Here is a 15,498-nt window from a genome sequence, read left to right on the forward strand (position 1 = left end):
AAATCAGCTGACAAACTTATGGGAGCTCCTTTGTAAGTACACAGTTGCATCTCTTGCTGCTTTTAGGATTCTCTCTTTGTCTTTAACCTTTGCCATTTTAATCATGGTGTGTCTTGGTATTGGTCTGTTTGGGATTCTCTGAACTTCCTAGGCTCGTTTGTCCATTTCTTTCACCAGGTTAAGAAAGTTTTCCATCATTATTTCTTCAAATACGTTCTCAATCCTTTGCTTTCTGTCTTTTCCTTCTGGTACCCCTATGATGAGAATGTTGTTACAGTTGATGTCCTTGAGGACCCTGAAACTATCCTCATTTTTAAAATTCTTTTTTCTGTTTGCTCTTCAGATTGGTTGCTTTCTTCTACTTTGGTTCCCAACTCATGGATTCTGTCTGCTGCTTCATGTAATCTGCTGATGATTCCTTCTAATGCATTCTTCATTTCAGTTGTTGTATTCATTATTTCTGACTGGTTCCTTTTTAAGTTTCTATGTCCTTCTTTTTATGCTTCTTATCTCTTTGTTGATGTTCTAACTAAGTTCTTTGAGCATCCTTATAAAGCATTGTTTTGAAATATGTATCTGGTAGGTTGCTTGCCTCCATTTTGTTTAGTTCTTTTTCTGGAATTTTTTCTTGTTTTTTCATTTGGGATGTATTTCTTTCTTTCTTCATTTTGGCTGCCTCTCTGTTTGTTTCTATGTATTAAGTAGATCTGCTATGTCCCCCAGTCTTGACCAGGTGCCCTGTGGGGCCCGGTGACACAGTCTCCCTGGTCACCTATGCTGGATGTTTCAGGAGTGTCCCTTGTGTGGGTTGTGTGTGTCCTGTTATAGTTGAGCCTTGATTGCTATAGGCACAACAGTGGATGGGACTTACCCTCAGATTGACTGGCTGTAGGGTTTGGCCACATCCATAGCTTACGAGCTGCTGTTCAGGGGGCTTGTCCCACAGAGTGAGATTTGTCCCAATGGGCTCTGGTGCCTGTTGAGAGGGCCCATTGGGTATGCTGCTTGTGGGGCTAATTGGGTGGTCCTCTGCTGTGGCCCAAAGCTGACCTCCAGGTATGTTGGTTCTGGGGTCTCTTTGGAGGATTCAGGTGTAGGCCCAGGTTAGCCACTGCCTATGATTGGTCAGGGACTACCTAGCAGGAACTACAGAGTTATCCACAGTTGGTGGCCACAGCTGGAGGCACATGGGAGAGGCCATGCTGCAAACCAAGAAGGCTGCCACCAGTACCAGGCCTGGGGTAGCTCTGTGTGCAAAAATCTAGGACACCTGGAGGCCTGCTGCTACCTGCTGGCTCCTGTAAGGTTCAGCTGCTGATAAAGCCTAGAATGGTAGGTGAGTTGGGTGAGGCGGGGTCTCAGAGAGTCACCATCGTGGAGAGAATGAAGCTCACCAGACCAATTCAGTAAGATTTGGCCATGAGAAGGCTCAAGACAGGAAAAATGGTGCCTGCCTGCTGGCTGCACAGGAAAAGGACCCCACACAGGGAAAATGGTGACTGTCCCTCCAATCCTCACCTCAAAGTCACACAACTCGGTCTCTTCCATATGTCTCCAATGCCCCCCCCCCCCCCCCAAATCACTATCTCTCTGCTGGAGCACAGGGCGAGTGCTTGAGAGCAAGTCTGTGTATGTTCCTTTAAGAGAAATCTGGGTTTCCTGCTGCCTTTCATCTCACTTGGATGGTTGGAATCTCCACTGTTTTTCACAGCCTGATGTGGTTGCTCCTTTTGCCAGCACCAGTATACTGGGCTGGTGAGCCTGGCAAGGGGCAGGGGTCCCTCACTCCTCTGGGTGGGGGGAACCATGCAGCTGTGATATCCCTCCTGATTCTCCACTGTTACATGGAGGTTTAGGGCCTGCTCGTTTTGTTTCTCCATCTATCCTACCAGTCTCAATGTGGCTTCTTCTTAATATCCTTAGTTATACGACTTCTGTTCAGCTAGCCTTCAGATGGTTTTCCAGGTTGATTATTCTATAATTTAGCTGTAATTTTTATGTGTTCATGGGAGGAGGCAGGCACAGCATTTATCTACACTGCCATCTTGTATAAATATTAATAAATACATTTAGATTATTAAATTCCTTATTAAAATTATTTCCTAAGTATAACATGTTTTGTATGTTTATATATTTTAGTTATTATAAATGAAGAAATGTAGTTGTAGTCTGAATGTATTGGCACAGTATTGGATCCCTGGATCCACACTTTTAAAAAAAAATTTTTTTAAGGAAACTCTTGGCCCTGTTCTGTATTGGAAGTTACATCCTGCAGCTGTAGTATGTGTTAAAGGGGCTTTTATGGATTTTCCTAGGGACTTAAGCAATATATTTAAACAAAACATTTATGGGAAAATGCATTCTGAGTTCTAATAAATTTATTTATTAGCTTTTTTTTTACTTTCAGGAAATAGTCCTTGAAGAATTACTTCCTTAACTTAAGTTTAAGGTTAAAACTCAGTTTTTATATGTCTCTAAATCAGAAAGTTGATTGTTCTATGACTTTTAAAAATGCTCCTGAATTTGAAAAATCAATGGCTAAAGTTATTTATACATTTGAGAAGACCAAATTATTCTTGTTTTAAAATAACCATTGAACAAGTAAGAGTCAATATTTCCTTTTTACTTAAATCTTGGTTCTTGTGGTCTCCCCAGTTGAAAATCTTACTATAATTTCCCATAGCATATTTACTAACACTTTCAAGGCTTTTTTTTTGTAATCATCATGGATTTGGACTTCAACTTGGCAGAGTTATATTTTTAGTGATAGAAGGGAGAGGCCACAGTGGAATCAGAAATTTCAAGCATAAAGAGACTAAAAATGCCATCTCTAATATAACTAAAGAAAGCTAGGAAGAAAAGTAGATATGGATTTGTGAAACTTGACAGCTGGATTTCAGAATTACATTTTAAGAGCTTAAAATGAATCTGAATATAATACAGCTTAGCTTACAAAGCTTACTACTGAATTTGATTTTTTCTTTTTCTTTTCGCTTAGATTTGTATGAAGGTAATCTACACTAGCTACTGTGTGCTGCAGTTATAAAAAGCCAAGAAAATATAAATTTTTTGTTTGGAATCTGGGGCAGGGTGTCACAGAGTGCCAAGGTTTTGATGAAGCATCATTAGAGTGCATCAGAATAACCTGGGGGAAGTTTTTGAAAAATAAACCTGCTTGGGTCTGCAGATGTATTTTGTAAAATCTTCCTAGGATGGTGATTCTGATTTGCAGACATAGTTGAGAAGCACAAGTTTTGAGTATAATGTTCAGCTATGTAAATCCAAAGCTCCTGTATGGTCCAAAAAGGGATGTAGGAATAACCACAGAGGAGTTCAGGAAAATGCATGGAATTTCTGCATATATCCCTATAATTACAAATTACACACTAATGTAAAGTCTTGTATGCAAGAGCAGAATTAATAAGGAAATCATAAAACACAATTTCATGGTACCAGGTACTAAATAATGACACAACACATTTGCATTACTAAAATGTTTAAAGAGATAAATTTAGGCTATTAGAACTTGGTGCTCTAACTTCTAATTAAAAAATAAAAAGTTCAGCCAGCCTATGCTGGGTTCCAGGCACACCATACTTTCATATATTTAAATGTGTACTGTCACATTATTTTTAGAATAGTGTTTGGCATTAAGCTGACACAAGCATGATAAATAATAACAATCATCTACATGAAGTTTCACATATATTTTTCTCTAAAAAATGTAATTAAGGGGATGTAATTCAACTATAATTTTTACAGTTTGAAAACAGGTATTGGTGGATAAATGCAACTTCACTTTTTGTTTTTCACTGTTGAATATAAAATAATGTAATGTAGATTAATTTTGCTTTTATATACCAGCACAAATATAACTCTATACAACACAATTTACAAGAAAAGTGTGCTAGTAAAACACAGCTCTCATTATTAATATATAACTAGCATAAGGTAAAATGCCATGTTTACTAGATTTATAATTTGAGTACATAAATATTTAAAAGATCCCTTTAATTTTTTAAATTAATATTTGCTTTGCATTTGTTCAGGGAACCTCTTTAAATGACTCACATTGCTTTTGAAATGCTCATGTGTACTTATATGTATTATTTAAATACTCATATTCGTGAGATACATGTAGATTTTTTTAAATGGTACACATTAAAACTATTTTTAGCCACTAGAAAAAACAGACAAGGAAGTAACAGAAATACAATTTAAAAACTCTTAGTGACATCTTCTGAAATATAATAATTGTAGATAACATTATGGAGATGTTCATATATGCCAGACACTATTCTAAGAGTTTTAGCCATTTAATGCTATTACACTCACAATAACTGTAGGAAGTAATCATTGCCTATTACTGACCTTGCTTTATGGATGGCTTTAGTCCTTGAACGAATCTTCTCTTTCACTTATACACTTTATGCAATCCACCACCAAATCCTGTTGGCTCTACTTTTAAAATACGACATAGGATCTACCATTTTCCTTCAAGTCAGCTGCAACTATCCTCATCCAATCCACTGTCATCTCTTTACCTGGATTATTGCAAAAGCCTCCTAATTTCCCAGCATTCCTCTATACCTCACTACAGTCTCTTCTCAATACAGTAATCAGAGTAATTCTTTTTTAAAATAGATTATGTTGTGCCTTTACTCCAAACCCTACAATAGCTTCTCATTTTATCTAGAGAAAAATCAAAGTCATTGCAATAGCCTACAAGGTCCCACTTTAGTAGTTTTACAACTTGGTTGCATATTAGACTCAACTGAGGGAACTTTGAACAAATATTGATGCATGTATTCCACCCCAAGAGACTGATTTAATTTATCAGGGGTGCAGCCTGGAACTTGGGATTGTTAAAAGCTTTCTGAATTTAATGATTACAATGTGCAGTCAAGGTTGAGAACCATTTCCCTCCAGATTTGAACCTCTTTCAGCCTCCATCGATTTTCTGGCTTCATCTTCATCCCTTATGTTCTCTGGCAATAATGATAGGGTAACTACATATTTTATTATCCTAACTGCAGAGTAAAAGGGTCACCATTAATAATTATGAAGAGATGATAGACATGAATCAGCACTGCCCTCGGCAACAGGCATATCGTATTAGAGCACAGGGACTGAATTTACAGTTCTATAGGCATAAAATGCTCCCACCTCAGGGCATTGGCACTTGCTATTCTATTAATAACTCTTTGGGATATTTTCCCTCGGTGTCCACTTGGTGTGCTCCCTCACCTTCTTCCATATTTACTCATGTGCCACTTTCAGTGAGACCTTCCCTGTCTACTCAACTTAATATTGAAACCGAATCTCACTCCTACCTGTGCTTCTCCTGCTGTGTTTTTTTCTCCTAGCTGAGCTACTATGTATTTTGTAGAATTCTTTATTTCTCCGCTCACTAGATGTTTTATTTCTGTTTTGTCCACTTCTGTATTCCAGGCTCCAGAACAGTGCCTGGCCTACTATAGTCTATGAACACATATTTGTGCAAAAATAAATAAATAAATAAATAAATAAATAAGTAAGTAAGTAAGTAAATAAATAAACTACTTTTGAGCTGTTGACATTGGGCAAGTTATCTAATTTGCTTTGCCTCAGTTTCCTCATTGGTAAAATGGGGATAATAGTAACATTTACCCCATAATGTCATTTTAAGCACTAAATGAATTAATGTATGGGATTGAAATAATGCCTGACTCACAGAAAGCACACATAAATGTTATCTACATTAAAGATACTCATCTAATTAAAGATACTCATCTTCATTTTGACTTTAACTGCTAATTCCTAGGTCCACACCCGGGAGCTGTCATCCCTAAAACTGCCTCACTTCAGAAATCTGAAATATCAATCTAGTGTGTTGGTAAACAGGCCCTGATTTGTAGCATTTACCAATTTCTGTGTTGTAAATACTCCCATCACGGCCAATTTCAAGCTACTAACAATTTAACAACCAGCTCCCCACATTTCTGACTATTTAATAGTCATCTCTCGCAAGCTGGTATGATCTGGCTCTAACAAACCATTGCCAATATGCTACTTTGTGACCACGTTCTTCTTTTCCTTCAGTTCTCTCACCCCCATACACAGCTATACTTCCTCTTTTACATAAGAAAGCACTTCCAGGCCATAAAATTTCTATTTTGCTGACCAGCCTCTTTATTTCCTTCTTTATCTAGCATGGATTCACCAGTTGCTTCCCTAAAAGACTCCTCACCACCACTCAATTACCTTTTTTAACTCTTGTTTTTCTGTTGTACCTGTTCTACAAGCCATAGCACCCACTGTCTCCATTCTTACATTTGGGGGTTGAGTGTTTCTGCAAAAAACCATGGAAGCATGCACACTGCTGCTAGGACATATTGACGTTCTCCAGCATCACCTGGGTGTCAGCAGGACTAGTTAATTAGTTTAATTTCTCCATGACCAAAGACAGGGTCTAGCATGAGTGCCAGAAGAGCGCATGTAACAAATAAAAATTATTGGGCCAGCTGTCCAGAGATTTTCCTGCCACTTACATAGCATGTCCTTAAATATCTTCATAAAGATTTTTAGCTGTTTGCACTTTCTGGGGTCCAGGAAACACTGTGTTCCTGGAGTAGAAACTGCTCCGATGATCCTGCTTTTATTCTGATCAGCTACTTTTCTTTTTAACTTCAGCAATTATTCCAAACATTCACTTTAAATGAAAGTTTGTCCTCAAACTCCCACATATATTGTCTCCTTACTTCATGTAGAAATGCAACTTCATCAGGTATCATTTCTTCAGTTTAGTGCTTGTTCTTCATCTGTCTCTCTAGTTCCACAACACACCGTCCCTTCACTCTTGGAAGATGTGCAGGCTTCTGCTATTCAAAGCCAGTCCTCCCAGGGTCCCTGATTTTTGTACCTTCCCTTCTCCTGAGATATTTTTGCCTGACCAACGTATTTCCTTTAATTTCCTATCCTTCAGTGTACAAATTGTGTACATTTTTTTCTGTCTTAAAAAGTACCCTCGATTTTCCTTTTTTGTCTACTAGCATGTGATTTATCTCCTGCTTTGCTTTCTCACCCATTTTTTCCCTAAAACTGGTCTCCACCTACCAAATCCTATTTATTTTTCATTCTCATTTTGCCTCTGCCGTCTAGCTTTTGCTTGGGATCAACTCCTTAAAAGTGCTCTTGTTGAAGTCACTGAGGACCTCGTAAGTGCTAAATCCCATAGATACATAACTGAATTTTATGATATGATAAACAAATCCACATTCAACAAATGTCATAAAATAAGGGAATACTTTTTCAGTTTCTGTTTTTCAGAATTTCTCTGCTGCACTTGATACAACCGCTTATTTCCTCCTGCCAGAAATGCTCTATTCCCTTAGGTTGGGAGTCCATGTCCCCTTCTCCCCCTTGCTCTTCTCTGGCCACTCATTCTTCATCATGTTTGGGGATGCCATCCTGCCTACTCCTCACGTTGGCATGCCACAGTTTCAACCTTGCTCAACTCCTTTCCTTTCTCTAAAAGTTCTTCCTAGGAAATATCATGGTTTAGCTTTAATAACCACTTTTGTGCTACCAACTCCAAGATCTTTAACTTTAGTCAAGATTTTTCCACTGAGCTTCAGATTTATATTTCTAATTGCTGCCTGGCCATTTTCACTGCATGTCCCATAGGCAACCCAGATGTAACATGGCACAAATTAAACTCATCATCTTCTCCCAACTACCACCCCATCCTGCCCTCCTCTGTAGGTAGCACCACCTTTCACACAATCTCTTTATTCCCGAGCATCCTTTTCTCAGCAAAAACTTGCTGGTTTCTTTACTCATTCCAATCTTGTTTGCTTTTGTCTTTACCAGTTTCTCTCTTTTTATATTTGTTATTTGTGGATGACATTCCTTCCTGTTTGCTCATGTGATTGTGCTTTGTAAATAATGTATGTATATCTTTTCTCTCATGTCAGAAGATTTGAGGTGGGGGCAGGAGGCTAGAGCATAAACATAATATAACACCTTGAACTGACCAGTGATATTTTATTTTTGTATAACTGAATTTTATGATATGACAAACAAATCTACATTCAACAAATGTTATAAAATAAAGGAATACTTTTTATGGTTGACATATTATATCTCAAAGTTTCAAAATATTTTATAACAATTTTTATTTGGATTGCTAGTTCCTATTGCTATAAAAATGGAGGTCAAAAGATTTAGGGACAAGCAGTTGTCAGGCAAATGCCACAAAAAGTGTTCATGAAATCTTTTATACAGTTGATGAAAGACGATACAGGGATGATAGTCAAGACTACACTTAATTCACAATAGTGTGTTTCCTTGGAAAGGGTCCGAAACTCTGCACATCAGTGAGGGCATATTTTCCAGGCAGCCAGGCTCATGCTCCACTTAAGTCACAATGCAATTTATTTTAAAATTAAATGCACACACATAGTGACATATGAATCCACACCGGTTCTACACACACACACACACACACAGACACACTCACATACACGAACATATGCAGTTATCTATACCACCCCTGCCAATATATATCTGGAGAAATGTCAATAAGGATCCCAACCAGTAGAAGATTTATGAACCCGGTGCCATATCACAGCCAGCCAGCCACCGCCACTGGCACTAGATTGTAAACTTATACTTAGTTCTGCTACTACTCCTTTATATAAAACAGTAAACTGAAGTGATTTTCAAATAGTGTGGGAGACCAAAGGGAAATCTTTGCTGCCTCCCGTAAGCCCAGAATGCTATTAATGGAACCATGGACAGCTTCTCTACTATGCAATACACTTAGCCACTTCCTTTTTCTATGCTCACAGAAGCTGTGATTATCAAATTCTATAGCATCAGTTTGATAAATGACTTTGCTTTTGAGAATTTGTGGGATATATATATATATATATATATATATATATATATATATATATATATATATATTTCTGCTTGCCGTGGGGAGTTGAGTGTCTGCTCTTATTGACATAAAGTTTATTAGGCAGTTTGAGTTTCTGCGATAAAAGAGATATGATTACAAAGAATGGTAAGAATATTAAAGAAGGGTAAAAAGAGAGTATTTGGGCCTATTTCCCCCCCCATTTTTATTGCAACAGAAATTCTATGTGCAGAGGGAACACAAGACCGCATGGGGAGTTGACAGTGGACTTAAAAGAAGAAGTAATGAGTAATTTAATGAAAAGATAGAATTCATAGTATATGAGAAGACGGCTCTTTAAGTCAGAGACTTGAGTTTGAATCTTCTACCACTTGCAATGTGTCAGGCATTAGTCTACAAGCTTTTTCCAATAATAATTATTCTAGTAATCAACTGAATAAATCCTTATAACATATGTATATGGTAGATCTTATTAACATTCCTATTTTATAGCTGAGTAAATAGAGGCACAGAGAACTTAATCATTTGCCAAAGTCACAAGGTCACAGAGCTGATAAGCGGCAGAGCCAAGGTGAGCTGAGAAAATACATGTTAAAATTCTCACAGTACCAGTAACGGTCACCATCATCAGTTGACCTTTTACTCCTTTCCAGACTCTATGGTATCTTACCTACATGGTGCATAAGAAATATTAGTTTTTAAATTTTAAATCATGAAATATATAACTATAAACATGCAGTAGGATGTTTATATGTAAATATTTTATTTATAACTTATTATCTTTTCTTTATAACATATTTTAATTAATTCATGATTCGGCAGGATAAAAAGTATATCTGAAGCTAACATTTTTCTCCTAATTTGCTTGTGGCAGTCATCTGATCCAATTTTCAGCAGCAATTTAGATTGAATCTGTGCTAGATTATTTGCCATTATATTCAGCTCTAGGATAAAAACCTATCCCAAGCATCATTAGATAACAATATATATCTGATAAAAATGAGTTTTTGAATAAATATAATGGAAGGGCATAAGTGTATCTGCATCTCAAGTACCATAGGTGGTCTTGATAAATTATTCTAAAATAATTTGGCACATTTACAGGAGAAATGAATACAAGCTGTAAGATAATATTCTGAGAATGGCAATAGAAAAAAACAAATAGTTCATGTCCTCAAACACCTGAATTTCATTTTACATCGTGCGAAGAGTATTGCTCTATAATAACTTGACAATTTTGCTGAATTCAGCTTCTGGCACTGAATCTGGATATCAAGTCCAGTCACAGTGTAAATGTGTCATCACTGCTAATATTGAGAACAGTTAAAAGAAGAGGGCATGGAATCAAGAAAAATAAATGAAAATGAGATTAAGATAGAGGTGAGATACACACAAAACTTGTCCAAATAACATGTAACAAAAAATGAAGTGAAAAAAACAATGCCTCAGACTGTTTATTCTCATGAAAATGAAGAAGAAAAAAAATATAAAACATTCCAAGTAGTGAAAGCCCAGTTTATAAGAAAAATGGCTGTCTCTGTAGATAGATATATACTAAAGAATATAGTGACATTCAAATATGTTACCTCTGCTGGGGATAAAAAAATGCTCTAGTGATTATTTTATATATATATATATATTTTTTTTTTCCCCCCCCCCCATTAGTGAATGTTTTTTGTTAAATGTCATGGCTTTTTAAATGTTAAAGATTTATAAATATATTTTGAAAGATAACGTCATGGTGCCTTCTCTGCACTGTGATTCTGTACCACTATAGGCATACCTCATTTTATGGTGCTTCACTTTAGCGTACTTCACAGATTCTGCTTTTTTACAAATTGAAGGTTTGTGGCAACCTTTTGATTAGCAGGTCTATCAGAGCCATTTTTCCAACAGCATTTGCTCACTTCATGTCTCTGTGTTACATTTTGGTAATTCTCACAGTATTTCAAAACATTTTCATTATTATTATATTTGTTATGGTGATCTGTGATCTCTGATATTACTACTGTAGTTGTTTTGGGGTGTCACAATGAGTGAACTTAATTGTTAAACACTGTGTGTGTTCTGACTGCTGTTCCTCCATCTCTCTCCCTCTCCTTCCTCTCTATTCCTTCTAATACACCAATATTAAAATTAGACCAATTAATCACCCTACAATGGCCTCTCAGTGTTCAAGCAAAAGGAAGAGTCGCATGTCTCTCACTTTAAATCAAATGCTACAAATTATGAAGCTTAGTGAGGAAGGCATGCCAAAACTGAGATAGGCTGAAAGCTAGGCCTCTTGTGTCAGTTATCCAAGTTGTGAATGCAAAGGGAAAGTTCTTTAAGGAAATTAAAAGCACTACTCCAGTGAACACATGAATAATAAAAACTGAAACAGTCTTACTGCTGATATAGAGAAAGTTTTAGTGGTCTTGAGAGAAGATCAAACCAGCCACAACTTTCCCTTAAACCAAAGCCTAATCCAGAGTAAAGCCCTAACTATCTTCAATTCTGTAAAAGCTGAGAAAGCTGTACAAGAAAAGTTTGAAGCTTGCAGAGGTTGGTTCATGAGATTTAAGGAAAGAAGCCGTCTCTGTAACGTAAAAGTGTAGGTGAAGCAGCAAGTGATGATGTAGAAGCTGCAGCAAGTTATCTGGAAGATCTGGATAAAATGATTGATGAAGGTGGTTACATTAAACAATAGATTTTCAATGTAGACAAAACAGCCTTAAATTGGAAGAAGATGCCATCAAGCACTTCCATAACTAGAGAGAAGTCAATGCCTGGCTCAAAGCTTCAAAGGACAGACTGACTCTCTTGTTAGGGGCTAATGAGCTGGTGACTTGAAGTGAAAGCTCATTTACCATTCCCAAATCCTAGGGCCCTTAAGAATTACTGGTATTCTAATTCTGCTTTGCCTGTGCTCTATAAATGGAACAACAAAGCCTGGATGACAGCACATCTGTTTACAGTATAGTTTACTGAATATTTTAAGCCCATTGTTGAAATCTACTGCTCAGAAAAAAAGATTCCTTTCAAAATATTCCTGCTCATTGACAATGACTCTGGTCATCCAAGCGCTGTGATGGAGACATACAATGAGATTAATGTTATTTTCATGCCTGCTGACACAGCCTCCATTCGGCAGTCCATGGATCGGACTCATTTTGACTTTCAAGTTTTATTATTTAAGAAATACACTTCATAAGGCTATGGCTGCCATAGATAGTGATTTCTCTGATGGATCTGTGCAAAGAAACTTGAAAACCTTCTGGAAGGACTCACCATTCTAGATGACATTAAGGACATACACGATTCATGGGAAGAGGTCAAAATATCAACATTAGCAGGAGTTAGGGAGAAGTAGATTCCACCTCTCCTGGGTGACTTTGAGGGGTTCAAGAATTCAGTGGAGGAAACAACTGCAGAAGTGGTAGAAATAGCAAGGAAACTAGACTTAGAACTGGAATCTGAAGATGTGACCAAATGGCTGCAATCTCATGATAAAACTTTAATGGATGAGGAGTTGCTTCTTATGGATGAGGAAAGAAAGTGGTTTCTTGAGAGGGAATCTACTCCTGGCGAAGATGCTTCTGTGAAGATTGTTGAAATGAGAACAAAGGATTTGAATATTACATAAACTTAGTTGATAAAGCAGTGGCGAGGTTTGAGATGATTTACTCAATTTTGAAAGTAGTTCAACTGTGCGTAAATGCTATCAAACAGCACATGCTACAGAGAAACTGTTTGTGATAGGAAGAGTTAATAGATGTGGTGAACTTTGTAGTCTTATTTTAAGACATTGCCACAGTCAACCCAGACTTTAGCAGCCACCACCCTGATCAGTCAGCACCATCAACATTGAGGCAAGGCCCCTGTACCAACGAAAAGATTATGGCTCGCTTAAGTGTCAGATGATGGTTAGCATTATTTAGCAACAAAGTATTTTTTAAATTAAGATATGTACATTGTTTTTGTAGACATAATACTCTCATACACTTAATAGACTATAGTGTAAAAATAACTTTTGTATGCATTGGGAAACCAGAAAATTCATGTGATAAGCTTTATCATGATATCTTCTTTATTGTTATGATCTGGAACTGAAGCCGTGATAGCTTTGAGATATACTTATATATAAAACAAATGATTTTTGTATATACCATACTGTTAAGGATAAGTTACTTTAAAAAAGGGTACTTAAAATGTTTTTGTTCTAGAACAAATCTCTGCTAGTTTTATTCTTTTTCGTTTTGGTTTCTGAATAGTCAGCCAAATGAACTCAAGAGGGACAAATTGGATAAAACCAGTTTTCTGATATGAACTCTTCATTATTGATAAATATCCATTAATGTAAGGGGTCCAGAATTATAGAGAATGTATAAAATATACTAAATAGTTAAGTGTGATATAAAGCAAAATGAAAGGCTGTGTGAAGCAACTGAGTTTCATTTACTCTCTTTATAACATCATTTGAAATATATATATTAACACGGCAAGTGAACTTATAGGAGGAATCGATTATATTATGTGTATATACTCCCCCCTTAGTAACACCCTCATATATCACAGTATCAGGGAAATGCACCTTAGAGAAAATGCTGCTATTCTTCATAGAAAAATCCATGAATAACATTATGCAAAAATTAATTTATGATAAATGATTTAAATTTAGAACTCAGAATAGCTTATTTAAATGTCATCAGAAAAAAACACCTTACCCGCAAAAAGGAGTCTAGGGATCCATTCTCCATATATTCTACCACAATCATTACTGGTCGGCCTGCCAAATAAGAGCAAGGAAACACACAAAGATTAGAGCAATACAGAAATATGCACTGCAGTTAGAGATTTCCAGCTGTGGCAGCTAAATTGTTTGTATTTTATTAATAGGAATTTCATTTTCCAACATGCTTCTTCTATAAAAGATTATACATATGTATTTCTCCAAGTCTTTATAGCACTATTTCTTTTGAGTTCATAACAAGAACATGGATTACAAAGGAATTAAGCACTTCCTTTTCTAAAGCCCTGTGATCACTTATTTAGGTTATATATATATATATAAATATATATATGTCCTGAGCTTTTCCTTAAAAGACAATCAACAAGCTAAAGTCAGGGTTTATGCAGTTACTGTAGCTGGTTTGGCAGTTGTGGTACAACTTCTCCTATAGCGGTGCAGTAACTATGGTGAAATTTTGTTAGACTGGGCATTTCTGAAATATTCCTAAGGCAAAGCAGAAAAGAGAAATTCATAAATTCTCTTTAAGACATTATAAACCTTTGATCACAGCCTGCTTTTACGGATTTTAAATAAAAAAATGTCAGTAGATGGATGAATGATACATAGTTGGTGGGGTTTGTAATAATTCTTGATCATCTCTTTATTGGACATAGATTAGATCAACAGAACAATGATGGCAGTACATGAAAAATAAGTAACTGATTTCATAGTCTAGTGCAGAAGCTAACATCTGAAACTGAACATGTCTTATTTCTTTTTTATCATGTCTATTTGCAATCGTTAGTTCCTAATACCTCCATTATGTAGAATATTTGACATAAATAACTTTGATTTGTTTCAAAGAAAAGAATCTATTTGTTCTGCCTAATTTCCCAAATTTAAAAGGTAAACTCATTTCAGACAAAGGGAAAATATTATTTACCTGAAATAAACATATATGACATATTTATTTACTTCTTACTTCTCTATTTCTTGCTTCTGATTGGAATTTTTTAACGATTCAATTTGCATTGTACACAGAGTTTTTCCTCATGAGCACAAAGGAGACATGGAAAGAAACTATGTGTGTCAATGCTGGAAATATTATATCTCATATTGTAATTCATGTCCCTTTTATGAACCCAAAGGCTCATGGGTTAGAATAGGTAATAGTAACAAATTAGTACAATGTCTGCAGATGCTAGATTTTACATTTGAATCTACATTTTAAAGAAAGCTATGCTAAAGGATAAATGTAGTAATAACGTTCCTAATTTATCATGTACAGAATTAGAACCCAAAGAAGACTTCCATTTTGTTGGATTTGTGTAATGTTCCTCAAAGTCATTAATTTCACCTAAATAAAGACAAAGAACTTTATCAGAAAATACTGAGGTCAAATGAACTGTCAGCTTTACTGTAGGCAGTGGTCTAGAAGATCGGATTTCTTAAAAATTAAATTTATTAAATCTGAAAGTTTGTTATGAACTCTTTTATTTAGCCATTAGTTTTTAAAAAGCTTGGAGATAGGAGCCTGATGCAAACACTTGGTTAGCAAGGTAGGGAAAAATAAAAAGGTCATTTGTATACTTCAATATAAAAACTCTGAGACCAGTATTGCAGTTTGAAGTATAATGGATTATGGATGTTAAGGTGAAGAGTTGGGTTACTACAAATGACTGCCTGAGGTCTTTCTTCTGCCCATAATCACAACTTTTCATTCTTTTTTTTTTTTTTTTTTTTTTTTTGCGGGGGAATAGGACTTTATTGGGGAACAGTGTGTACTTCCAGGACTTTTTTCCAAGTCAAGTTGTTGTCCTTTCAATCTTAGTTGTGGAGGGCGCAGCTCAGCTCCAGGTCCAGTTGCCATTGCTAGTTGCAGGGG

General features: G+C 36.2%; 1 protein-coding gene across 1 annotated transcript in view; it reads right to left on the reverse strand.

The window, feature by feature from the left end:
* EPHA6 (EPH receptor A6) overlaps positions 1-15,498 on the reverse strand; it is an 860,810-nt gene that overhangs the window by 144,833 nt on the left and 700,479 nt on the right. The window contains 1 exon segment of the mRNA XM_088794040.1: positions 13,609-13,670. Coding sequence (XP_088650166.1) covers positions 13,609-13,670 — 62 coding nt within the window.

This window comes from Rhinolophus sinicus, chromosome 17 (assembly GCF_057876585.1).
Source record: "Rhinolophus sinicus isolate RSI-liver-muscle chromosome 17, RSI-T2T, whole genome shotgun sequence".
Lineage (NCBI taxonomy): Eukaryota > Metazoa > Chordata > Mammalia > Chiroptera > Rhinolophidae > Rhinolophus > Rhinolophus sinicus.